Source organism: Amia ocellicauda, chromosome 4, assembly GCF_036373705.1.
Source record: "Amia ocellicauda isolate fAmiCal2 chromosome 4, fAmiCal2.hap1, whole genome shotgun sequence".
NCBI lineage: Eukaryota > Metazoa > Chordata > Actinopteri > Amiiformes > Amiidae > Amia > Amia ocellicauda.
In genome coordinates this window covers 28,219,999-28,247,490 of record NC_089853.1, presented here as the reverse complement: position 1 = coordinate 28,247,490, position 27,492 = coordinate 28,219,999, and the positions used below count along the sequence as shown (strand labels likewise).

At 39.1% G+C, this 27,492-nt stretch overlaps 1 protein-coding gene across 2 annotated transcripts in view; it reads right to left on the bottom strand.

Annotated features, from left to right (window-relative positions):
• Positions 1-26,549, bottom strand: part of csnk1g1 (casein kinase 1, gamma 1) — a 64,172-nt gene extending 37,623 nt beyond the window's left edge. Inside the window, exons 1-4 of one of the 2 annotated variants that reach the window (XM_066701724.1) lie at positions 26,364-26,549; positions 10,356-10,783; positions 6,979-7,019; positions 4,061-4,130 (exon numbers count right to left, since the gene is read on the bottom strand). In XM_066701724.1, the coding sequence (XP_066557821.1) occupies positions 4,061-4,130; positions 6,979-7,019; positions 10,356-10,539 (295 nt within the window). In that variant the 5' untranslated portion in view covers positions 10,540-10,783; positions 26,364-26,549. The remainder of the gene's footprint in view (positions 1-4,060; positions 4,131-6,978; positions 7,020-10,355; positions 10,784-26,363) is intronic. The other variant, XM_066701725.1, reaches the window with a different exon arrangement.
• Between the last annotated feature and the right edge of the window lie 943 nt (positions 26,550-27,492).

Below are 27,492 nucleotides of genomic sequence, written 5' to 3'. Positions count from 1 at the left end.
TCCCTGTGTTCAAGTGTATATTGTACATTGTATGGAACAGTGTAATGCCTCTAGACCCCTTTCTGAATAGGCCCTCCTTATCTCACCAAACAATGTGATAGGAGTCTGTGTTTCTTTTCTTTTTTTTTTGCTTCTCCAAGCCTTGACTATCCGTTGGTCTTAGTTTGTTGAGACTGGCTATCATTTCACCTCAAGAACATTTCAATTGGAAGACTTATTGTCATTGTGGTAAGAAACGCATTCAGTAGAATCAAAAATTGTTGCCTTTCGGTCTGGGTGCTTTGCCCTGCTGCTGTACCGGGGCAGCTCTCAGATTCTTGCCTTGACCGAAATGCCACGAATGTCAGGATCCCGCAGTGCTGAGACACACGAGCTGGAATGGGGTCAGTTTACCTCATCTGAAGCGGGATGCAGGTTACTGCTTGTGAAGGCAGTCCAGGTCTCTAAATAATTGATCAGTTTCTGCTCTGATGGATGAAGAGCTGCTGCCTGACTGGGCGTTCCTCTCAACTCCCTTTCCTGAAATCCCTTTTTTCTGATGTGCCTTTTGTCAAACTGTAGGTAAAACAAGCTTGGGGGGGGGGAGGGAGGGAGTGTCTAAGTACATGACAACGTTGCATTCACAAAAATGCTGACATTTTAAAACGAATCTGGCGGCTTTCCACTGGCCTGCAGGTCCGCACCCAAGCAACCAGTCAAGTGCATCTTCCAGCTTATCCTAATTTAATCTATTTCCTTATGAAAAAGCAGTGCGTCTAGTGCGAAATAGGAACACAGCACAATTACAAAGGATACAGATCTACACAACATTACTGAAGAGTATTGTACACAGTATTGGATCTAGACACTCATTGCAAAGCTACAATGTTACACTCAAATGGGAGAACCAAAACCACAGACACCTGCTCCAAGAAGAAGGCCATTCTGTCCCTTGCTTTATTGCTTTTCCTGAGTATCCAAAGCAGAGTTTATACAGCCACACAGCTCCGACCGCATTGACTGATGTCACGGTGATACACAAGGTGGCGTTTGCCACAGCCAGCTCCATTCCACACAATTACACCAGTGTTCAACCAATTCAGTGCCACCAGTGGAGACTGCTAGTTCCAGTCTGTGAGAGGTACAGTGGTGAATTGAATCCGCTGTCTGCAGGCTGTGGGGTTCCTCGGGCAAGACTTTCCATGCATGTGCCCAATTTGTTTGGGAGTGCACCAGATGCAGCTATCACACTAGTTTGGGGATTTGACTGAATTATTTTAATGCTTGAATCTCATTTATCTGGTGTTCCAATTACAAACTATATTACAATTTTACATAAAGCAATCAAATAGTAAATTATATACTTTTCAACTGGTTAAAGTGGGTGGGGGGTGTCTTAATTCTTAATTATGATTCAAAAACAAAACTTACTCCACACAAAATTCACTAAACCACATCTAGCAGCGGGGAGGAAAGAGATCTCAATTTTATATTTCTAGAACTAAATTTTATATTTCTAGATACATTTCACATTCCTAGATTTTATATCTGACTCTGTTTCTCTGTTACTCTTTGGACCTGGTTAAAGCTGACACAACCTCCCTCAAACAGTATAGATTCTCTCTCATTTCAAATATAGATATCTTATCTCTAAGGCTCTGTATTCTGTTGTTTCACTACATCTTGTTGTTTAACAAAACTTACTGTGTTGGCATCCTTGACCAAGAGGTTATTCATTCATAAAGTCTATGTAGTACGTAGTTTAAATGTCTCTTGTTAATTAGTTACAATTTGCTTAGTAAACTTGTTTGCACCAATCAAGAAGGAAAGAACGGTCTTCTCTGCCTTGAACACAACCCATAAAATACCAAATGTAACTTAGAATTGTGGAAACTGTCTGAGGAAACTTCTCAGGTCAGGCTCCCCTGCAGCTGCCGGAATAAAGAAATCAACCTTCTACCACACACCGAGTCTCGTGCTATTTCCTGCAACTCTTCAGTAATGTTGAAGAAAAGGAAGGGGGGAATTTGTTTGAAAATATCAAGTTTTTATGCATCTTAAGGCTTACAGAAATCCCTCAATTGACAGCTCTAGTGATTTTGGCTCCAAATATGCTCTCACCATTAGAACAGCAACAGAGGAAACAAAATATTGCCTCAATCAGCTCGTCACATTACATTTCACATTATTCTACGAGAGCACTTTCCCCATAAATTGTAGACAGGTATTTAATCACCAAATTGAACTGATGCCACAGATGCTGTTTGAGAGTCAGCCCCATTTGTTTGCAACTGTTTTCGAGCTGCTATCATTATTTTTCATTTATACTTAAAAACAAGATCTGATAGATCTGATTTACAAAATAGAAGAGCCACCATGTATATCATGCTTCACTGTGAAGTTGGCAAATAATTGTTCTACTGTAGAAATTTTAGAAATCTGGATGGTTACCCATTTTCCTAACTTTAAAATAGGACATAAAATAAGAGGTGACAGTATTAATCTGGAATTCAGGTAACAAGACTGATTTTAATGTAGGTGTAATCTGAGGCATTATTCAGCAACTGAACACCTCAGGGGCACTTCCTGTGAAGACATGACACCTTCTCTCAGTTACTGGCCTAAACAGTTTTTTGCAGAGCATGCAAGAGATTCTGTGCTAGCAGTAGATGGTGTGTACTTCCAGAAAAAAGCACTTAAAACAAAAAAAAGCCAGCCATTAAGTTCAGATCAGATCAGATCAAGGGAACTTCTGTTTGCAGTGAAGGCGGTTTACATTGGCTAGGGGAGTTTCGAGCTGTTATAGATGTAAAGTGGAGGGGTGGGGGGAATGTCTCAATTCCAAAAACAAGATCAGAAATGCTGTAACCTGAAGCCATTTAACACTCCCCCTGGCATAACCACCCTAACCACACACCCAAGACAGGAACCCAACACAGAGTTGTGATGCTGGAAGCCAGTTTAGCGAGACATGAAACTTAAGTTGGCATATCCCAGTGTAGGGCTTTCAAAAGATAAATGCAGTCAAGTGCACTGCATTCCTCTGGGTGTCTACCAAGGCATCTTTGACTGAAAAATATCATAGCCTAGAGATATTTATTTCTCTACCTTTGGAGAGTTACAATAAACAAATTGGATCAAACAGGTTCTAGTATCCTCCAGTTGTGCTACCCAATAGATTGCCAGCAGAAATTATAAAACAGAGATCCACTGTTATGTTATGTTAGGAGATAATGTTTGGCAGGGAAAATGTAACACTGGATCAAGAGCTACAGGGATTAAAACTACTCAAAATGAGGACTAAAAGGATGCAGGACTTATGAGGACAGTGAACAAAGAAAAAAATATTTTGATTCTATTCACGTTTTCCCTCACTGTACATTGATCCTCTTCTCATACATTAGGACATTTCTAAATCTGAAAGCCCTACGGTATACCACAGAACAAACGCTTCATAGTATATGAGTTGCCAAATGTATTAATTGCAGTTATGATTAATGGTTCATAAATGCATTTTGAGACATGCTATTCTAATGTATGACAGCAAAATAAAATAGCCAAACTCTCTTCAAAGGGAGACTAATGTTTTCTGTGGTAGATAGAACCTTGAGCAATGATACTTTCTGGTGCCTTGGGGAAATTCAAGCCAACGGCCTTAAACTAATACACCGAACAAAACACTTCACTGACAGTTGAAATAGTACTAAAACATCTTTCTTTATACCACAGCAGAATGTGTACAATACATATTTATATACATTGTGTGCAAGCCAGTGAATCCAATTTATTTCCCCCCTTTGCTAGAATAACAAAACCAAACAAAAAAGCATTATGAAATGCTCTGTGCCCAGCCTAACAAGGGGCTCCTGCATTGGTTGCCCAGAGCATTCGAAAATCATTTTCTGGTTTTACATTATCCCTTGCCATGCCAGTCAAAAGATTTATTGCCAAGCACTTCCAGGATCTTACAAGCAAACTGCAACACAGATAAAAGGTGGACCCTGCATATGTACACCCGTGAACAGGAAGCATGGTTCTGCACTTTACTTTCCCAAAGCAAAGGAGAAAGATGAGTTCTCACCTGTGCTTCCCAGCTGTTTGTAGAATCGGTATTCCAAATGCAGCTGTGGCGCCCGAGACTTTATTGGTTCCTGGGGAAAGGAGGGAAAAGAAGATGACTAGTTTACACACATGCCCAGCCAGACCACCTTAAATTCCATATACCCAGCCATCTGCTATGCTGTGCTGTTGACTTATTTATGAGTTACTCGGGCGGGGGGGCTGGCAGTGAAGAAGCTCAAAAGCAGGGGGCTCTTCCACAGAGAGTGTGGAGGCTTTGGAAGTGGGCCCTAGGGTGAGCTACGGAAGTCACAGGAAGAAAACCCAATTGGCAAGAGAGGGAAAGCATCACATTTCTAGATCACATAATCCTTCTCTACTGGCTCAGTGTGGTGGAAGACACTGGGTAAGGTGAGCAATCAAAGCATTTTGCTTCAGGGACAGACATCCCAGCAAACAGGCTTACTGAATGTGTGATACAAATATGAACAAGGTGACAGGTTTCCTACTCTAGTTCATACTTTAACAGAAGTGTCAGGTACAATACAAGGAGCATTACATTTGAGTCATATGACTCATTGGAAGAGGTGATACTACACAATCCACAGCAAGCTAGGATTTCCAGAAACATTTGTTTATCTCCGTGTACAGTAAGGTTGTGCCTAGCAACACTTACGTCACAGGCCATTGCCTGGTGTTGGAAGAAAGTTGTGCTACGTTTTAACTTCACCTGGTAGCAAAACAACTTAGTGGGCATCACTAACACCAATAGTTACAACTAAACACTCACAGGGAGTTTTTTTTTTAGTGCTTATTGTACACAAAACAGGAAGTGTTATTACAGGGCTCTTCAATATAGTGATGTTTTTACTGTTCATCCTGAAAAGCTATGCATGGGAAAGTGAAAATAAATCACATGTAGATACAACCTAATGGGCCTTTTTAAGAAACAATTGCAAAGGCACTTTCTGAAAGGAATAAAACTGTTTTAATGCTCTAGAGGTTACGAGAAGTGACTTAACTGGAAGTAGAAGCAGTTAAATGTATCATTAGAAGTTTGATGTTGTTAAAAGCCTTTCAGTTCTGAAACGGTTGCCTCATTACAACTCAAGAGCCTGCCTGAAGAGATTACTGTGCTTAAAATCATTGGGCTTCTAGACTGTTTTCACTGAGACCACCCAAAAAGACCACTCATAATACAAGAGAACACAAGACACTCCTAAAGACTAGGCCAGGTCAAAAAGTATCTATTACATTAGCTAGTAGGCCAATGTTACAAAGCTTTGTAGTGGGAGGAAAGATTTTTAGACCTAGCACTGAAACATAAAAAGGCCTAAAGTCCCTAAAGAATCAATTGAGTTGAATTATCTTCCTGTTGCAAAGCCTGGTAAATCTGAACCATTAACATACCAGAGGCAACAAGATGCTTCTGTGAGTAAATGAATTGTGAAGACAAAAACCATGTCTTTAACAGTCTCACTCCTTCACTGTTGGGAGAGGACTACAACGTACAAATGTTGGAATCACCCTGACTAATAACCAAAAAAAAACAAAAAACATCCTCATATATCTGATGTGTGTGAAAGAGTGCCGTTTCAGATATTGAGATATTAAAGACATTGTTTCGCCCTAGGATTGTTATTCAATTAAATGTAATTGTCGTCCTCCCAACCCAGTCTAAAGTCTGCAAACTGTGTGCACACATGCCATGCAGTGGTGTGGTACTCTGCTTGTGTCCAAACTCCATCTTAAATGCTTCACACTTCCTTGTGTTTATAGAAAGACTTAACAGGGCTTTACAGGACTATTCTGAACCTTACCCCTCAACAGCCGAGGTTAAACCTGAACTTGTTAATGGTATCCTGTGGAAATTAAAATGCAAGGCTATTTTTTTTATACATGGAATTATTCTTGGTCCAAAGTAACAACTGAGTTCTAAACACACCCTCTGTGTGGAACTGCCTTATTGAAATGCTAAAGGAAAACTTCTTGTTTTTTTTCCTCATATCTGATATTTTGCAAACATGTCTACCAGGGACTTAATTTGCATAAAAACAAATCCAAAAGCTGGAATAATGTCTATAATAATATACATCCTGATGCTGGCAAGCTCACATCAGAGAACACATTGCCACTGCCGTAACAGCACTTGTCAGTTTTCTAAAGGCATTAATTAAAATGCAGCATAGCTATGAGGGTTTATTGCAGGCATGTGAATGAAAATATATCAATAAGAATAAAACTTCCTTCAGGAATTTGGCCTGAAATTCTGGACAAATTAAACAATCATGCTAACAATTCAACATGCTACAATATGTAAGTAAGAATCTTCTTAAAGAGAGGCTGAACATTGCTTGTTTGGATAAGATGATAATATAGATTTGTTTCAACCAGTTAACAAAACAAAAAAAAGATTGCAGTTAAATTCTAGATTAAATGCAAATTTAATGAGACTACAGCAAATTGGAATCAGTTAAAAGTAATTCAAACCAAAGTCCATAAAATATTCAAGTGAATTTTCAGTGTTATGGAGTCTTACAAACCAGATAGACAAAAAGATTTGAGCAGCCATTTGCTGCTAATGAAAAAAATGGAATTGCCAAATTCGGACAAACAAGATCTCTGTGGCTTATTAAAACCACAGGATGTTTAAATTCTTGTCAAAAACTATGAGCACTATGGTATGGATATGAATACAAATGTTCACACTAGAAAAATGTATATGAAAAGAACAATGATTACTGCATAAAACAGGATCTGAAAAGAGGAACACCAACTGCATTTTTTGTTTAATAAATAAGGAATGAAGGCCATTAGCTAGTCAGAGGCTGAATGGGCACATTGCGTCACATTGAGATGTGAAATAAGGCATTTCAATAGCAGTCTATAGTTACAGAACACAGACTTCAACGAACAAGTGTGAACAGTTTGCTTACTTACCAATTTTATGGCTACGTATTCGTTTGTGTAAAGGTTTTTACCTACAAGAGAAGAGAGAAGGGACATTATTTAAACAACTGTGGAAACCATGGCTCACTGGGTCCTGCAAAGACAGGACTACAGCTGTAAATAGTTAGACTGATACAGTGGATAATGCAATTAAAAATTGACAATACAAAAATACACCTACATCTGACAGAGAAGAGTGCCCCCCCATGATTCATAATAGGGAATCTATGGCCCACCAGACTTTAATAAACAGGACACCCGTCTTCATTAAAATGGGGTGGGGCTTTCTGAAGCAGCTGAACTGGGAGACTGAGGATTTGATTTCCACTTCAAAAGTGATGCAGAGACCAAACAAAAAATCCAACATACATGCACATTGTAGAGGTTTGGAAAATGAATGAACTAGTTAGACAAGCAGATGTGAGATAATTATGACTGTTTGAGTTAAATATGGTATGTAGGACTGAGTCACAAAGTTTAAGTAGTTTTAGCAAAGTGGCAACCAGAATTCTAAAATGAAGAACAGTGGGATAACAAAAGAGGCATAAAATCCCCAATTCAGACTTGGCCAGCAGACTTCAAGCCTTCCAAACTTAATGAAGCAGCGAACATCTTAATTACCACAAAGTACTATGTCTGTTGGAACTACATTTGTATAACCATTGTGTATGTATCTGTGTGTGCGCGCATTTTCAAAGCATTCTGGGAAATGCTTCTCCCCTTCTTTAACAATAAGCTGACTAGTCTTCAGTTGCCTTGCTGAACTGGCAGTGAACCTGTGAGAAAGAAAGCACAAAAAGCTCCAGCCTAAAGTAATACGGCTCATAACACTAGTGCGTACCCCATGAAACGGCATCAAATAAGGATAAGGTGCCAAATGGAAATAGTGAATTTGAGTCACTGCCTAGAGCACTTAAATGTGGCCTCTAATACTACAGGAAAAATACTAGAGCCAAGTTTTCAGAATTGACAGACTCTCAGTCCAAACCATTTCAATTATTTATTTTAATAAAACCAGTTTAGTTCACAAAACTGCACAGTCCCACTGACCATGAACAGTCTATTCACAGCAGCATGGAAGAAAGTTAATAAAAGTTTAATTTGTTTTACTATTTTTACTTTGTACTAAGAAAGTAATTTGATCAGCAGAATTGTCAGAAGCAATGGAAGTACAAGTGCATTCCTACGGTCTGTATCATTTCTCCTGGTTCTTATTAAGGTCAGAATGAGTCAGTGTTGTTAAACTCAAGATGAAGGCTGTTTTGAAAACTTGAATTTGAGAAGAAAGTGTCTCAGTCCTCTCTACATTTACATAAGTGTAACTTTATTTTTAGGCTAATCAATCCTTTGTTATTAAGTGTGAAGCCATTAAGATGTCCTGTTTGGTTCAACAGCTGTATGTAAATGGACACTTCTTACAAGTGAAAAAAGCAAGAGTCCATTCAAGCCACTGCTTTCTATAATTAACCCAACAACTTTTCATTTCACTTTTCATCTGCAAGGTGTGATTTATATGACAAACAAAATAAACACTAATGGCTCTGATAAAGTTATACATCTGAAGTACAGAAAGTGGTGAAATGGAGCAAAACGTATCAGATTTTAAAAGCTGAACTCCAAAAATAGTTTAGTTTAGTCTTGGGTCTTTTAGGAGACATTACTGTGCAATGTAAGCCAGTCTGGGAACTTGGTAGATGAAAGTTCATTCTCCTTTACTGCCAGGATTTTACATTCAGATTATATAACGTCCCAGAGGAACCTTTCACGTTTTAAAAAGCACCACCCTGAAAGACAATTTAGACATGAGCCAGATCATTTCAAACAACAGGTACTTCAATGCAGAAGCAAATTCATATTTCAGAGCGGCACTCCGTTTTCCAGAGAATTAAGTACTGCACGTCTCTAGACCAATATTTGGCAGGCAATCCTCTCTGGGGGTGTGGATTAACATATAAATTACCCCAGGTTCAGTTGGGCGATTTATAAATTAATCAGCTCCCCGAATGAAATACAGCTGTGCACTGGCGGCAAGAGCCATCTATAATTCTCTTTCTTTCCTTTCCTCGTCTGTCACACCTCACAGATATCGAGTCAAGCAGATTTCAGTCAGAAGGAAAAGGGCGACACTACAAAGCCAGATCAGATATTGAAGAGATACAGATTGAGGTTTTGTTTCTGATCAAGGCCTGGTAAAGTCATACGATCTTGTACTCACAGGTTGAGGGGGTTGATGCGCTCAGCAGATCGATCACAGCTTCTGAATTGATTGCAAAGAGTCTGATCTATACTGCAAAGTGGTCAGCATTGATGACTTCCCCAAACCCATCCAAAAAACTCTGACAGCATGCGAAGGCAGAGATACATCTCATCTTCGACTCTGGAACAAGTTTTTCCTCACTGTACACAGTTTTGTACATTTAAACTGTAGTGAGTGATGAGAAAACTTGGCAAAGCACTGCTCAGCATGTGCTCTATGCAAAATTGTGCAGCACTGCCACTGCAAAGTTTTGTTTTTTAAGGATACACAAACACACATGCACACCTATACAGCACAAGATGTGTTGGGTCAGTAGGGTATAATAAACTGAGCACAGGATGTGAACTGCAAAACTTAATGACTTCATGCATGTGTGATACATTTATTTGTTTAAAATTAAAACAGCATAATAAAATTAATTGGTTTGGTAGATGTTTTGAGGAAAGTGTGATAAATAAAAACACAAAAAAAATGAGAAAACATTTTATTTCTTAATACTCAAGTGACCCTTCAGTTCTTAGAGGTTGTAAATATTGCCTACAGGGGACTGTCCGAGTGAGTCCTTCAGTATTAATAGTATAAACATAATAAACCATCTGTCTGCTTATATCCTGATATTGTTTGTTTATTTTGGAGACTTGGCAGTCAGCTTTTATGAGACTTGTTTTTTTTTCTTGTTGTGAAAAACTGTCCTGGCAATTCCCTCGTCACCTTCCAAGTTAAAAATAAAAGCAAAATTATGCGTTTCTAACTTTCTTCCTTTAAGAGGTAAAAACAACCTTTTTGTTTTGAAAGCGTTTAGTTACCAGTTACCAAGAAAGTGTTAAACACTTGACATTTTGCTTGTGATATAACCTAACAAACTAATTCATTTCAAAGACCTGGGTGAGGGCTGCTCTTAATGCACTTATGCTTAGCCAAAACTAGGTCGTTTTAATTTCAGAGCTGTTCACTTCTTTGAATAATCTGAAGATTTAATTAGTGATTTTGTGAAATTCTTATTTTGTTCCAGTTTAGGAGCAATGAAGCATGGAGAGAGGAATGAACAGCAGATATAAGCCTGTGGTTAAAACGAGGGCCTGATTTCAGAGCAGTTATGGCTGGCCCTTACCTAGCTTCAGCTCGCCAAAATTGCCGCAGCCTATCTTCTTGCCCACCCGGAAGTTGGGCCCCACCATAAGGACCCCCGAGGACGTGGTGGAGCTGGAGGGCCGGGAGTGGCCGCCGCGCCCTTGGGCCACCTTGCTGCTCCGCTGTGGTCGCTCAGTCTCCTTTTCCCTGGTCGGGTGATCCATGATTCAAGGCTGTCCAGTTGCCCTCCCAGTGCCAGCTGCGAGTCGTCCCGAGCGCCACGAAGCAAACCAAACCAGCGCCCAGGGCAGGAGCTCAGACACGCAGAACACTCATTGGACAGGGCCGGCCTCGCCTGGACCACCCCGCCGCTCCCCTGGCTTCACCACACAACAGAAACGCCTGCCGTTCGCGGCCACATCGGCTCACGTCTGGTAGGGGAAGATTACACGGTCAGAGGCTTGATGCCTGGGAGGAATAGGGAGAGAAGAGAGGAAAAAGGAACTTGTTAGCTTTCTTTCCATTAGGTTATGCATTTCATTCAGAGGTGAGGAATTCCAGCCCTAAGGGAACAGCTCCTACAGCTTTAAGATATTTCAGTTAGCAACAAACAGTCACCAGTCTAAAAGAACCAATTAAGATATTAAAATCCCAAAGGCTGGAGTTGTCCAGCTCTAATTAAATTTGACGACATGTAATTACACTATAATAATTGGCGTGCAAGTATAACCAAATATGTAGTGTATCCCTCTTTAAGAATATCTCCTGTTCAAATGTCTTGAATTAAAGAGAGAGCACTTAAAGTTTTGGTTTCGTTTCTGGAGTTTACACAATTCAGCAGCAACGCAGTGTTGACAAACCAGTTCAGCTGGCGTTGGATTGAGAGTTGCTACAGGTGAGGCCTTTTCTGAACAGCAAACACATAGGCCCATTTCCTTGACAGGTTGTATTCAGGTTCCACATGTGGGCTTAAGACTAACCCTACCAGCCACCAGTGCTATTCACTGATTTTCCACAGGGTCTATGATGTACGACTGATTTGCAGGCACACAAGACAACAGTTGCCCTACTTGCCTCAGGGTTTGAAGATCTAACAGTAGCTGACACTTGAGTGTTTGCCAATACTTACACCCTTAATTGAGTTGAGAACCAATTTACAGATTTTCTTCACTTGCTGAAATTAACTTTCATCACCCGATTAAATTGTCATCTGCCAAAAAGGATTTGCTTACTGTACACACTAAAATGGAACATGGAGTTATAGTTATTTGATATTCAGCGAACTGCTGATTGATTGATGTGCCGATGTACTGATCCATAACGCTCTAGAGCTGGAACAAAGTACATTATTTATCAATCTTTCTATGAAGTATCAAGGTTTTAGTTTTTTTCCCCTCTGTAATCCATCTTGAGGTTGGTGGGAGAGGTTCTGTGTTGCCTTCCACCTGGTTGCTTTAAACTATCAGATTAAATGAAAGAGTAAAAGCAAATATTTTTGTTTCTAGTTTTAAAAACAGAAAAGGAAACTGAGGTTTTCAAATTTCACCTAATCTTTCCATAAAAAGCCATGAAGCGGTCTCAGAGATTGAGTTAAACATTTTATATTCTAAACAGTTTGCAGATTTATAAAATGAGGGAAAAGGGTTAAAACTGGTAGCCATAATTTCACTTAGTATTAAAACTATACCACCCACCATAGTGTGGGATGTGGGTTCATGAAGATTATATAAATATATTATATAAAGCATACATTTTCAATGAAGTGAACTCTGTTTAGAAGGTGAGCATCTCAAAATACATTTAACCTCTGAGGTCCTATACCTCTGTTGTCTAGTTTGCAGATAATTTTAGCTTTTCTTGAACCAAAAGATTGGTCAGGTCTATCAGATATTTAGCTCAAGCAAAGAACCAACTGTACTACAATATTTCAATTCTTAATTCTTAAATGCACAATTACTTCAATAAGCTTGCATTTGCTTATTATATCCCTTTTCACATAGGGAAAAGTCCTCTTGTTAATGAAACAAGACGATAAGACTTTCCTGATTAAATAGAGGCTTCATGGAACAAGCAGGTTGCCGACACTATATCAGGCGCTTTGCCTTTACAACTGTCACCTTCTGTAAGAGAGACAATGCTCTGTGACCCTGAACGTTGCCCTTCTAATAAACTATGCATCTCGGAAGGATTCTCCAGGGGTAAGTGCTTAAATGATGGAATTAATTTAGTTTAATTTTAATTGAACTAATGACAGAGCAGCAGAGGTTGTGAAATTAAAAAAAAAAGGCGAAGACGGAAGAATTAAAAAAGAAAGAAAGAAAAGATTAGTGCAGCGGAAATCAATCTCTGTCACCTGGATTAGATCCTTTAAAAGAGATGACTGCCAATGGAGACATTTTAGTTCTCGTGTGCTATGAACTTGACAGGTGCCCATAGTAGTTGATGGCAGCAGAAAGTAGCAATTATTCTTCACTTCATGTCAGTTCAATAAAATGAATGTAAAGTAAGTACTGGCAATTTATTATATACATTTTGATTGTTTTTAAGTAGCCATGACACAAGACATGCAGCACATTAAAAAAAGAAACCTGGAGACCATATTTGCCTATTCATGGCTTCAATGTCACTTCACTGCTGCCCATTTATTTTGTCAATTGTGCTTGTCTCCTTATAACTGTAAAAAATTGTGAAGTCTTAACATTACCATCCTGTCTAATTTTACGCTGTGTTGAGCTGAAGTTTATGAACATAGGCCTGCAGAAGCCATACAGTCAGGCTCCTTTTACAAGGATTACAGGATTTACGAGAAATTCGACAGTTTATTTTCTCAGGGGAGTAGCAGAAAAGAAAGGCTGCAACTCTAACATAAACAGCAGTGAAGGATAATAAACACAGGTAAAACTCGTCAGACCACCACAGGCTGAAAGGGATGCTTGCCACGGGACATCATAGGGCAAACTGACTGCACAAATAAGAGCTCTCCAAATCTGTAGGAATGTTCCCTCTCTCAAGCTTTGTTTTGTTATTTGCAAACCTGATGGAATTAAGTGTCCCTCTAAGTATGCACTATTCACTCTGTATTGGACAATGGTTAAAATAAATAGCAGTAGTTTCTATGCGATTTTCCTGTGATTTAATTTCTTGCTTACATCATATCCTATTATGCTATTATATGGTATTGCAGGACTATTGTTGTTTGTATTGTGTAGCAAGTTAAAACCGCTTCTGGGAAGACTCAACATGGACTGTGAGGAATACACGGAAGCAAATGTGTATTGTACACCTCTATGAAGATATCGTCGGTCTCACCAATCACTCCCTAGCCTTTACATAGTGTCCTTCTCTGGCTATATGCCATGTTGTAGGAGGGGGAGATTCTTTGGGCCTGAAAATCACATCTTACTGTTGCACTGCCTTTTGGCAACAGTCAAGATTTTGCATATCTTAATCAGACAGGACTAAAAAAAGGTAATAGTCAAAACTAAATGAGGTTGTTTCAAGAAAGTTTAAAAACTTACTCTGAAATGTTGGTAATAAGTAGTCAAAGACAGTAAAGGTGTTAGCCTATTACATGGTAAAGGAAACTGAACCCTACAAAATCTAGGAGGAGAAAGAAGTCACAATGCACTGTGCTCAGCCATTTCCATTGTTTCATTAGATCTGCCCTACTTGTGTTTAACTGCAATTTAGTGGGATGCAAATAACAGCTTCAGAAGCATCCACTTTAAAGCCCACTTTCACAGCCAGAAAAATATATATAGATTCATGGTATTGTTTACCAAGAAGGAATGGCAAAATTAGTCACAACTTCATCTGAGTTTATAATCTGCTGCTTTCCCTTTCTAATATCTATAAAAGCACAATTCAAAAGCTATTTTGATGTAGAACTCAGACACCCTGACATGGTATACTGAACTGCAACGGAGCGGCCGCTTGTTCTAGGCACACGCTGGAAATATCCTGGAACACAGTCCTCTTCAAGAGCAACACACGTGCCAAGAATGCTTTTGAAGATCACATTTCTTCCAACAGGTACTGAAAGACACGCCCGTACTAAATAACACAAAACACCACAGGAAAACTGCTAGAGGCTAACTTGTGTACTTTAATGCAATGTTTGCAGTTCATCTTTAAATCACCTTATAAAGTGATAAATCATTTTGTGAGTGGAGGATATGGCATGGACTATGGCACAGCAATTGCAGTGAAACCTACAGGAGGAGGCTGAAGGAAAGCCAGTAAATCACATGTTGATTCAACACTGCTTCTTCCTCGGCTGTGGTATTCTAAACCACAAAAGGGCACGTCTTACGCACATTTAAAACTCAGACAAATTCCAATATTATCAAAAACCCGATTTTAAAGTTTACAGATTCATCTCATAATTCATCTCAAGTGGTTTATGGTTCTCATTTCCCCTGATGCTGCTTCTTGACTTTAAGAAAAGAAAATAGGCCAAACCCAGATCGTCACCAGGAAAACAAACTCCAGTTATATGGCTAGCTGAAGTTGAGAAACATTCAGGGTGAAATTTATTTTGTTAAACAAACAAACAAAAAAAATAAAATAGAATAATGTGTGAAGGACACTCATGATCTTCCATAGTGCATGAGAAGCCAAATGTAAAACAGCACATCAGGAATCTAGTTCATAGTAGTCATGCTTGACCTTGCCACACTGACATTGTGCTTTGCTCCCTCAGAATAAATTATATTATGCTAGGCTATTACTCACACCCTTATGAAAACAAACAAAAGGGCTAAAAAACAATTATAGCCTTTGTATATTTTTGTTGCACATACGGCTCTATTTTTTTGCAGGCATTAAGATAACGTGTCATTTACCATCTTGGTTCTCACTGTACTGTGCACTTACAGCTTATTTAAGAAACATGTCGACTCCTTTGTGGAATCCAGCATTTTTACTTTTAATCAATCTTTCAATTTAGTTGCGAAAGTGTCGGTTTCAATAAACACAGAACCAGCTGAAGCACTTTACTAGAAAAATCCTAGGCAGTACGGCAATGAAAACATCCCCAACCATGGTTTATTTTGAGAAATATTACCAACAAAATGCGAGCTGCTTCTACTGATTTAATGCATTTGTTTCCCACACTCCCAAAGAAAAACGACTCCCCTATGAGCACTGAACTGAAGTGAAAGCTATCCAACCACAAAATAAAATCATCCTATTGCGATTCCGTCAGAAACTCCCAAAGAGTGCTTGGGAAGGACGGAGTAAGTGGAGTCAGGGAGATGGGGGAGAAATCAATTGGTGTAAATAAGCCCCAGCCTACACTGGCCTTCAGAAAAAGCCTGGGCCCACAGAGCATAAACAAAATGTCAGATGGTGCAGCACTTTACCAAGGGAGTCTCATGAATAATTTAAACATTTAAAAGGTTTAGCCATGACTCGAGAAGGCTGACAGGTCATTTCAATGGCAAGACATTCAAGAAGAATTTCTGCCCCCAGCCCTTGTTACACAGCCACCAGCTACCAGTCTCCTATATTTAGTCTGCAGCTTCCCTCAGGGCCTACCAGAATTTAATCAGGAGCCAGCTGGGACCATTTCTAATGCATTTCGGGGGCAGGAAAACTACAATCAGCAAAAAAAGAAAAAAAAGAAAAGGAACAAGAAAAATACATGACACAGGACTGAAATGCCCCTAAGCAGGCCATGTTAGGACAGCAGCTCAACAACAGATCGCAGGCAGCCGTCTGGGATATTATCCTGCAGTCACTTATATTTGGGCTTTACCATGGTGCCGCCAACAGAAGTTGCATGGCGACAGAAGTGATTTAAACAATAGAAAATATTAACACAATCTGAAGACACCTTAATGACCAAATATAATGTATAGCAAATTAGTTGACTGGCCTGTTGAGATTATAGTATTGCGCAGTCCAGTATTTTACCACTGCAGCCAAGCAATGCCTAATTCCAGTAGAGGACTCTCCATTATATCCCTGCCTAAGAACTTCCAGCCTTGCGTGCTAAAACTTCCACAGTACCAGATTTCTTACGAGGATACCTGTTATGAATCACATTTAGTCATCGTCATGTGGTAGGACAGCTCGAGTATGCTTAATACTTGTGTTCATGTACAACAACTCACACCTCTCTCACTATATGGTAAACCACCACAGAAAACAATTATCACAAACATCTGCAACTACTACGCCCCCAAGGTGCACGGCCAAAAAAGAGAATTAACCGAAACTACCACCTTCAGCTAAGACTGAGGGGGTAGAATCTGTGATTACCTGCTCTCACATGCTGAAAGAAAATGATCCAACCCTTGGCTTTGAGTATACAGGTTTATCAACAACTAAAAAGTCCCCATTACATTTAGTAAGTTTCAGCCATGGAGGGATAGGGAGGGTGGAAGGAGTTACAAACTTTATATTATCTATTTTAATTTCTTCCTACTACTAAACTGTAACTTGGGAGTCTATTATAAACCAATGTTGGCAGTTTTCATAAATGCAAAAATGCAACATTAGGTAGGTAAGGAATAAAAGGTAATGTGGCAGAATTAGGATTTAAACTGAAGATTATAATAACCTCTCAAATCACAGAGAATATATGTAACAGCATGCATAATATCTCACTGTTTCATATTACACTTGATTAGGGAAACTGGTTCATAAGTTTTTTTGTGCAAATGTCTTAAATAATTCCTAATACATTTATGCCAAACACAACTGAAGTTACCCTGCTCCGGGCATTTTAGACATTCACTAGTGTCGCATTGCTTCGACAATCTCTCTCATGTAGGTGGAAAACTGGCCATGATATAACAGTCTGCATTTCATGAAGGCTTCTGTTGCAAAGTAATGTTTAGGTTATGATCCAACTTTTCATATAAACATCTACCAGATCTAATTTAGAAATGCTATACTAACATATACCCATCTTCACTGCTCACCCGTTATAGAATATATAGAAGACTTTAGAAGGGTTATAATTTTACCTTCTCTATTTTCATGGGATTTCCTGTTACATACTTTCAATGTCTTCCTTTGTTGTGGTTTCTGATTATATTGTTGTTTCTAGCAGGCAATCTAGAACTGCTCTCCAAACAGCCTTTGTATGGACTTGTCCAAGCTTCATGTCAGCCTTTGCTACAAAGTTTATCTGTGTTAAGTTCACAGTAATTAGCATACTGCTTCACCCATTTCCACAGTGTAATGTGGCACTTGTTTGTGAGGAAGTATACAGGGGAAGCAGACATCTCTGAGATGCCTGCCTTGAAAACAGTTGCTGCTGAAATAAGAAAGCAGCTGAGACTGAAAAATCACCAATACAACGTGGACCATAAGGATTAAGAAGCGACAGAAGAGTAAAATAAGGGTGGACCAAAACAACTTTTGAAAAGGAAGGAACAATTTACTTTGGTTTGTGTGCATTAATTCCTGCTATTTTCAAACTTTACAGCTCGATAGCCCCTAACATGGAAGATAATACATTTTAGGTAACATGCTTTCTGTGGATGCTTTGTGCTTTGAACACTGTGTTCGAACAGAAAAAACATCAAAAAAAAAAAAAAAAAGACTGCAATTATGTCCATCCTGGTAGCAGGTCACTCAAACTCAAAGGGAAATTAAGCTATACTAAGCCATTAGGATGTTTCTTTACAACTTCTTGAACTTGATGTTTTCACAGGCCTTTGTGTTTTCAGATTTCCACCAGCTGTTGCCAGTGAGGGTCACAGTTATAGCTTCGCTGAGCAGTCATTATGAATGGCTCCATCCCACACAACAAAGCAATGCTGGCCAGTTGTTTCTTTCCATTATATGAAGAAAAAAAAACAGATACACAGGGCCAAGGAAATCACAAATTTTGCTTTCATGCCAGTTTTTTTATCACAAGGGATTTGGGATTATCTGCAACTGAGCTTTTGAGTACAAGTGTGCATATAAAGACAGAAAAAAAAACTGTGGAGAAACAAAATAAGGATGGTGGAGGGTTGTGGCCTTGAGCAAGGTACTTTACCTAGATTGCTCCAGCAAATGCCCATCTGTATAAATGGTTAAAAATGTAAAAAAAAATTAAATAATGTGATGTACTGTAACAATTGTAAGTCTGCTAAGAAATTGAGTAATACAAATTAAGGTTGTCACCATCAATGATTTCTTTTGTATTTACATTTTTAAATTACTCCCACCTCTTCCATTACAAACCTTTAATTTTTTCCGGTGAAAACGAAAATCTAATTCAGTTTGGAAGGAAAAGAAATTGAAGGACAAGAAAATATTGCATTTTTTGTTTTTGGGAACAGGTCACTCTGGTACCGCAGCTCCTTGAGCACATGCATAAGTAAAACCTGTACTAATGTCATCACTGTTCTTCTAAAGGAATAAAAACTGTTTAGCTAACAGTCAGATAGAAAATAAATAACATTTTTATCTCAGTAGTATCAGTCATCGAGTCTCTTATTCATTGGGGATAAAACTTACGGACCAAAATACTGCAGCAGGAATGGGGAAAAAAAAAAAGGAAATTGGTGATTTTTAAAGCCCAATTGTGTAAACACTATTCCCAAAAGGTAAGTGGCAGTCAAGACAGTGTAATGGTTTTACAGCTAACTCCCAGCAAAAGAAAACCGGGCGTAGTGCTGGAATAATGCGTTTGAAGCTGAGAATGAGTCATGTTCACAGCTTCTGAATCACATTGCCTGCACAAATCTCTGCATCAAAGGGAGACAGCCACTCTCAAGGGCAGCTCAGCACTGCTCCTCTTATATAAACCTTTAATGTGACTACAGGGAGGCAGAAAGTGAAGACCGGATCATCGGGGGTTAATACATGTTGAACACAGAGATAAAAGTCTCTGGGGAAAACTGCATTATACAAGATTTATTTGGAAATTTGAGGTAGACCTGCACTGTACAAGGAACACTTAATAATAACATAATAATAATAATAATAATAATATACCCACACAAGATTTATTTTCAGGATTAACCTAAGAAATGCTATGTACTGAAGTGGAAAAACATTAATAGATGATACTATCTGGTACTCCCTCAATTGCAGCATGTACTTCCTTAGCCTTATCTGGGATGGAATCAAGAAAGTACCGACTTACAGCCTGGTTCAAACATTGTCATAAGTAAGAGCATCTTTTCTTTCAAGGATTTGCTGAACATGAAGCTCTTCTATGTGTTCTAGGGTCCACGTTACAAACTATTAGTCCTTGTTGATTTGACATAGAATTCCAAAGATACCAGATCTGAAATGTGTGGACTTGTGCCGCCTTTGAATAAGCATTAGAAGTTAAAGATGGTATAACAACAAATCCTGACAGATTACTAACTGTATATGAAAAGTTCCCTCAAAAGCACCTACAGGATACAGCATCAGCGGGAGACTGGTTAGTTCCACAACACTTTGTTCTTATTAGCAAATCAATCAGTCATGGTTCATAGTAGATGCTTAGGAGCACTGTGTTTGCTGAAAGAATAAAGGACTCCGCGACAGCAAAGAGACATTAAAGCCTTCAAGGTATCAAGTTAAATTGCAGTCCTGGACTGAGCAGAAATAAAACGCCAAGCGGAACCAATCACACAAGCAGAGGCTCCAAACAGTGATGATCCACTTAAGACAACTGTGAGAGAAGTTGGCAAAACCTGTGGCTAGCAAATAAAAGCATAACAGGCACAAACTTCTAAAGAAGAGAGAGAGAGAGAGAGACACATACACACACAAATATTGGGTAACCTTACGCATGTATTTCACACATATCTGGCAATAAACAGAAGCCTCAGAGGACAATGAAAACTAGGGCATTTCTTTCATCCTTTTTTCAGTAGCACCAGCATCTGTTATTAACAGTCTGAACTTCTCCAGACAGAGCAGATGTCTCTTTTGAAGTCATACTGCCGCCCTGTTGTGCTATTAAAGAAATGCAGCCAAGGCTTTTTTTAAATAGGATGCGTACAATATCTAATCCATACCCTGCTCAATACTCTGGTATGAAGGAGGTGCACTGATCTCTTCTGTCTATCTGATCAAATATCAGCATCGTCACCAGCCCCCCATCCACAAAATACATGGGGGGGATAACACCTTATTACACTATAACCAGAAAAGATGGGTTGGTGCAGGTCAAATTGGCAAAGGCTAAACAAAATTACACCTGAAGTTATTGACCTTTAGTGGAAAGTGAAGCCCAGGGGGAGGTGAGCAAGCAGGTTGCGTGCTACTCTAGCATCTGCTCTGCCTGCTTCCTAGGGTTGAAGCCAGAGATGCACAGTAATGGTCTAGGTTTCTGTTACCTATTAATGTTGTGTGCATGCGCATCTGTTTTTCGTGCAGGTATCATCAAAGCAGACAGGTTTGGTTTAGAACTACTGCAATGTCTAGCTTGGCAGATCCATGGCCAGTCTCAGACACAGACCTTCATAAAATAATTTCCAATACACACCACTCCTGCCTGGAGCCTCAGGGATGCTCAAACAATTAATTTCAACTGGGGGGGGGTGCTCATTCTCACTGCGAGGAGCACACAGATGAAGGCGCTTTGCCAAGGTCAACCAGTCAGACACGGTCTCATTGCAGGAGTCCAGGGTGACCAGACGGACAACATAATTTCTGCAAAAGCCTGGTCACTTCCCCTATTGGGAAAATGAGACACCCTTTTCAGAACTATTGTGATGTAACACACATCTCAAGTCAGAAGCAGTAAACCGAGGAAGTGCTAGAACAGCAAGTAGGTGTTTGCATAAAACCTCCACATTCAGAGGTGTTATTGCATTACATCACAAAAGGGTACACTGGTAATTGAGTTAAGTTCTTGTGCCTAGACAACTGGCTGCACATTACTGCTGCTCACATGGGTGTTATATTCACCATACTTCTCCACTGAGAAAAACAAACCATCCAGGTCTACTCATTCCATTTCCTGGAGTCAAGAAAAAAAACACAGCCCTAGGTGGTTCCTATACCTCACACCGAGATGCTTGTTGCCTCTGAGCTCATTATTATGTCAAGACAAAAACATTTTCAAGATGCAGGGCCATGACTTAACAAGGTGCATTCTGAGATATAGGCAGCTATAATCAGCCACACTTTACAAGAAACTGACGTCTATTAGCATTACCGACCTATAGTAGAAACAATTAAGTTGTATTTCACATTAACAGGAATCTCTAAAGGTTGGTAATAGTGGTAGGAATTATTTACTTGTCAAGGCTGGGTAACATTGTGTAATCAAAGACAGATGTCTTTAAATTATGAAAACTATATTCTAGTATAATAGAAGATATACACTGTTCTGCATATACTTATAAATAACAATTCATTATTACACGTAGACTAAATTAATGTGGGGGGGGGTCAGAGTAGTACATTGATATAAACACACAGATAGATAGATATATGGTGGGGGGGGGGGCAAAGTCTAACATATTTGAAAGAAAATGCTTGAAACTCTCAGCAATATTATTAAAAATACACAGTTTCCAGGAGTGCACCTTTTACTGTGTCAAAGCATGGGGGAAAGCTGGCCATAAGCAGCAGGCAACACCCTGGCACAGAATCTGACTGAAGGCTCAGGGTTAACCCCTCTGTTCTGACTTTCTCTGTTCACTGTCTCAGCCTTCGTGTCTCAGAGGGGGATCCAGGTTTTTGCCTGAAGTAAACCCAAGGCCTAATAGTTGTATTACAAACCATTTCATCCTAACATACACAACATTATGCATCTCTGAGGTCTTCTCTTGCAATGACCATTGATCAAAGTCAATTCCTGGGTGATAATGGGTCCCGTGTGACCAAGTCACACATGAATATTAAATGGCACAAGGTTAGTCGTAACAATTTCAGGCCCTGCCACCTTGTTCTGAAATGCCCATGACTGGGGAAAGGACAGCCTTCTGTATTTTTAAACATTCTCCTTTTAGTTTTTTCAGAAGTTGAGTACACAGGAAGTAATAAATACACTGCTTCACAAAACCAGGGAAGCATTCAATTATAAGGATAGGTTAGAGAATAGCTGGGGATAAACACAAAGAAACCACAAAATGAACACATTCAGAAAATGTGGTCAGCCATTTATCTATCTTAGGCCAGAATGACAGATTCTTCACCACTGAAATTATTCTGTTAACAGACAAACAGGTAAGCAGGTAAGACCACTGTTTTAAAACATTTTTTAATTCACAGTCAACAATGTAAAGAAGGAACCTGGGGAAAGCAGGATTTCAAAGATTTGTAACTCCTTTAAGGCTTTCCTCTGTGGTGACTATTTCTAAATTAAAGTGAATCAGTGTCAGTTTACTCAAGTCATCTCCAGCTTATCCACCGATGAGCTCTTGCTGTCCACAGGTAGATTTAGCTGTACATAACATAGCTCAGAAGCCTGCTTTTGCTTGAAAACCAAAAAGATGCTCATTTCTCAAGTCTGAGTAAAAAAAACTCAGATACCAAACAGAAAGCACAGCAGCCTTTACTGAATGCCTTTTAAGTTTCTGATCTTCTCTTCTGAGTTCAGAAACCTGCTTAAAATAAACACTTGCTTCAGTGCTGTGTCCTACATATTTTCAGGTACACCTACACTTGTTTCAAGTCAGAGCTAATTTCACAAAGCTAAAAAGAAAACTGCTGAGTAACAAGTGAGTTTTCCTTCTCTCTGTGTTTGCAGTAATGGAACATGTAAGCAACTGGGCTTTTCCCAAAGAGTCATTCCCCTTTCATCCATTCCAGCACAAGACTTTTAATGATTTAATTAAGCAAACAAACAAAAAACTAAATAACCACAGTGTGCTTGTACCAGAATCATGCAGAATAGATTTACATTTTTGTTGGTTGAGAACTGAATGTAGCAGTGTAACAACTTATTATACAGTTAACATGATTTTCTTTTTTCTTTTCACGTACCACAATATAGAGACCACCAATTGTTAATCAGCTCAGTTGATCAGCAGCACAGCCCTCTTACAAGTGCAAGAGAGATGAAGACAAGTGTAGGGACAGTGACCTTTCAGGCAGAAATAAAGTGCATTAACCTTAAAAAAACAAAACAAAAGAGACTCAAAAAAATCTTTCCCATCTCTTTCAAACAACTGTTAAAAATCCCTGGTGTAAATTATCACTTTGGCATCAGAGACAAAGTACTCTATTACCCAAACGACACTGTGCAGTGTACTTCTCATCATGCCAAAGACTTTTTTATTCTCAAAGCAGCACCATTAAACAAGAATCTACAGAACTAGTATTTAGATATTTAGTTTTAATCATCTTTAGGGAACTAAGAACTAAGAAAGGTGATAGTTCTCATTTGTTTCTGACACAGTTACAGAGTGGGGACTTTAACAGATCAAATAAATGTCTATATGACACTGCTGTCTGAATTCCTCATAACTCTCTTTCCCAAACTGCCACAGTACTGAGGCAACAGTTAGAGCTGTTACATTACATTTAACTGGCCTCATCATGAACATTGCTATTGGACTGGATCTGTGAGCTGGGACAAAATGTTAAAATGGCATTCAGGCAAAATGCTCTTAAGTTTTTCTTGTAAGACTTTAAGCCACAAAACAGAGTAATTTCTAGGTCCCATAAGCAAGGCCTATTTAGTTTGTATAAATCATGTCAAGAATGACATGCCCATTAAATCTTACATGAAGCCTGTAAACAATCAGCTGAGAAAAGGACATTTCTGGATTATTTTGCTGTAGATAACCTGATTCAGATAATATACAGCTACAACCTCCAATGTAAAAGCATTTAAAAGAGATCTAACAGCTTGATAAATTGAGTATTGCTAAACACTTTATCATAGTAGAACGGTACACTGTCTCATTCTGGCCAAAATAAGATATACTACGCAGAGCTTAAAAAGAGGTAATGATCTAGGAGAGATTTAACTAATTTAAACATAAGATTGCAGAAAGGGAAGCTTTTTTATTATTTTATTGTTCTTTTGCTGATGCAATCTCCAAATCATATGAAGATCACACCTTGATCTGACACCAAACAGACAGTGACTATAATAAGCAAAAACCTTGCTCATGATAATTTCACTTGAACAAAAAGTAAATCAGTGTAGCAGTTGACTAACCTAAGCAGAACAATGGAAGAATGCAGGAAAAAAGAAAAATAGGACTGGAAGTGAATGGCCCACCAGCAGCTAATATAGTTGACGTTATGTCAACTGCACAAAAGATTAAGATAAATCTTGTGTGTGTAACTAGAGATGGATAACTTATAGTGCGAAAACATCAAATTAAGTCAGAGTAGGCTACTTTCTCTGATGGTTTTGGTCCCATAATTAGAAAAAGTGGAATTTCAATTACGCTTCTCCTGTGTGAGTTTGAATTATTTGTGTCTCAATGGCTAGATTAAATACTAGCTATGACTTTGACAACAAAGTGAGTAAACTGCCCAGAAAAAGACTCATCCACACATGCTTTACAACACCAACGTTGATTATAGATTTCCAGATTAGTAGCAGTCCTGTTAAAGACAGTTTTTAGACGACTCAGAGAGTGCATGGGTTCTGGTAGTAACGGCTTATGTCAAGACATAAAAACTATATGTCAAGTAAAAGTTCATGAGGTCTAGTGAGGGAAAGCTATTTACGTCTCCACAGTGGGCTGCTGTGATGTCACACAATCACGTCAGGAGTTAAAGGTAAAAAAAAGTCTACAGCGATTTGCCATGAAGCACTGCCTGAACAACTGTTTTAGAGGCCTTGGTGCGCTGTTCTGAATGATTACCTGACTGTAATCAACAATTACGCACACAGTATGAGTGAGGATTTACTTTGTGACCCGGACACCTAGTTTTCTTACTGCATTGGGGTGTGGCCTCAAAAACACACCCAGAGAGGCCTCCACATGGGCTTCAGAAACAGATGTGCCGGGAAAAGGAATCTATGTAGGTAGAATCTGAAGAGAGGGCTCACACTTTCAAAAGGTCCAGTTGACAGGTAGGTATGTTGTGGGCAATGTGAAGAAAAAAACCCACACACAAACAGATAAGTCACTGGGGCACCCACTGTCACCATGGTGCCTATAGATATACACTGCATGGCGACTTCATACTTGAGGTTTTAATGGAGGGGAGACGGGGTACTTAAATTGGAATACTTATTAAATTAATTCTTACAGTTACCAGTTGTAACATCTTACTCATCAATTCTTCACAATGTTGTGTGATCTGAGGCCAGTCTGGGCTCTGTATGTGGGCCTGGCCCGGTCACATACTCATCTCATGCCCTTACCCTGAAACCCTGGCATTGCTAACATCCCCCCACAGTGTAATGTAACGGAAAGCAGGGATTTAGGGTGTGCTGCTCACCCTTCACTGTATTTCCAATCAGGAAAACAGCCTCCATGTGTACAGGGGACCTCGTTAAGTAAATTGGACGTTATGCTGCACTTTCATTAACTTACACAAACCAAAAAAACAACCCTTGCCTTCGACATACTGAATACACTTCTTCAACCGATTGAATTGATATTGGATAGAGAGAGAAAATCCTGTCATTCAAAAATAAAGTTGATCTCTGTTGGCTTAAAGTGAAATATCGATGACGGAGTAATGTTAGCAATACAAGCAGAATACTGTAAGAAGTATTGGCTTTCTAATGTTTAACGTGAACATTTGTTGTACAAAAAAGATCACTACTCTGGTGCACTGCTAGCAGGAACAAATAACTTTGAACACAGTATTTGAAATCATTATTATTTAAAATAATGTAGGTTAATGGTAATTTTTAAAGACAGTAATAGTGAGATTGCTTTAGACAAAGCAAAACACGCTTTACGAGAACACATCGATCGGTTTCGATGTGTGCATTTCTTACATTGGGAAAATCTCATTGATATATATATATATATATTCCCACAATCAAATTTAGGCAGTACACAAGATGCGTGTGAACGTGAACACAATTACCCCCTTTTCCCTCTCAGCAACAGCAACGTTATTTAAATATATTTCCTGGTGAGTGGTGTGACTGAGATCGCTAATAATAGTCATTTGTTTCTTGCAATAGGAAGGGGGGGAATAGGGAAGAAATAAAACCACAATCTGGACTTACTTTCTCTCGGATGTTGGATACGTTTAATCTGCCGGGTTAAGCGATCCTTGTTCGGTACCAGTTGCAGACGATTCGGGACGTGTTAAACCTTTATATTTTATCCTGCAGCCTTTTCCCCTTTTCCTTCTTGCTCTGTCTTCGGAGCTGTGAAAGGCTCCTGCAGTCCCGGAAGTGCTGATCCAGCACCGCCCGCCTGGGATCACGATCACTTCCGGGTGAGGGGTGAACCCGCCAGCGCCCCCATCCGTGCGGATCGTGGAGAGTCCTAGTTGTCATGGAGATAGTATAATATAATATAATCATAATAATAATAATAATAATAATAAACACACCATGAACATCTTATTTCTGGGCTTTGTTTTTGTTGCAGGTGAATTGTAGCCAGAAATTAGAACAATAGACCTTCATTCTAAACTCGCTGAAGTGTTACTTTGAACTGTAAACCATCTTTTCCAGGAGGTGTTGAAATCAAGGTCCCATGCAAAACAATCATCCTGAGGCTTTCATTATACAGATGATAATTACAGCACTTCCAGTTTTAGACCATATTAGCCAAGAAACATTTCCGCAACTCAAGGGCACTGCTGGTTTCTCATTTAAATTTAAATTTATTTCTGGAACTGTCAAATCCATGCATTACAGTAGGGAGTACAACTCACAGCTCCACACATGGAATATTATATAATCCAACGTCATATATGTGAAATTATGTTTTAACTGAGACATTTTGGGGAGTCTGGGTGTCGACTGGAATCCCTCACCCACGCAAAAATATACATTTTGAACATTCAATTCAAATCATATAATCATTTACACATGCAAATAAAGTACTTAAGTTTGTGAAACAGGCCTAGTCTAGTAACAATTGTCTGCACTGATGGTTGGTAGATTTATCAGGTGTTTATTGATGCGTTACTATGGAGCAGCAGAATAATGTAGAAACTTTCACAGGATGAAAGATCCAAGGTTTTCTGTCATAAATAATGGATACAGAGACTGAGGGAATTCCCTTGATATTGACACAGTCACAGGATGTTTTACTCAATCTTAACGTGAAGAGAAATATGTAAACCAGCATTTATGTTGTCAAGCTTCCCTCATTGGGATGTGCTCCACATACCAGCAGATG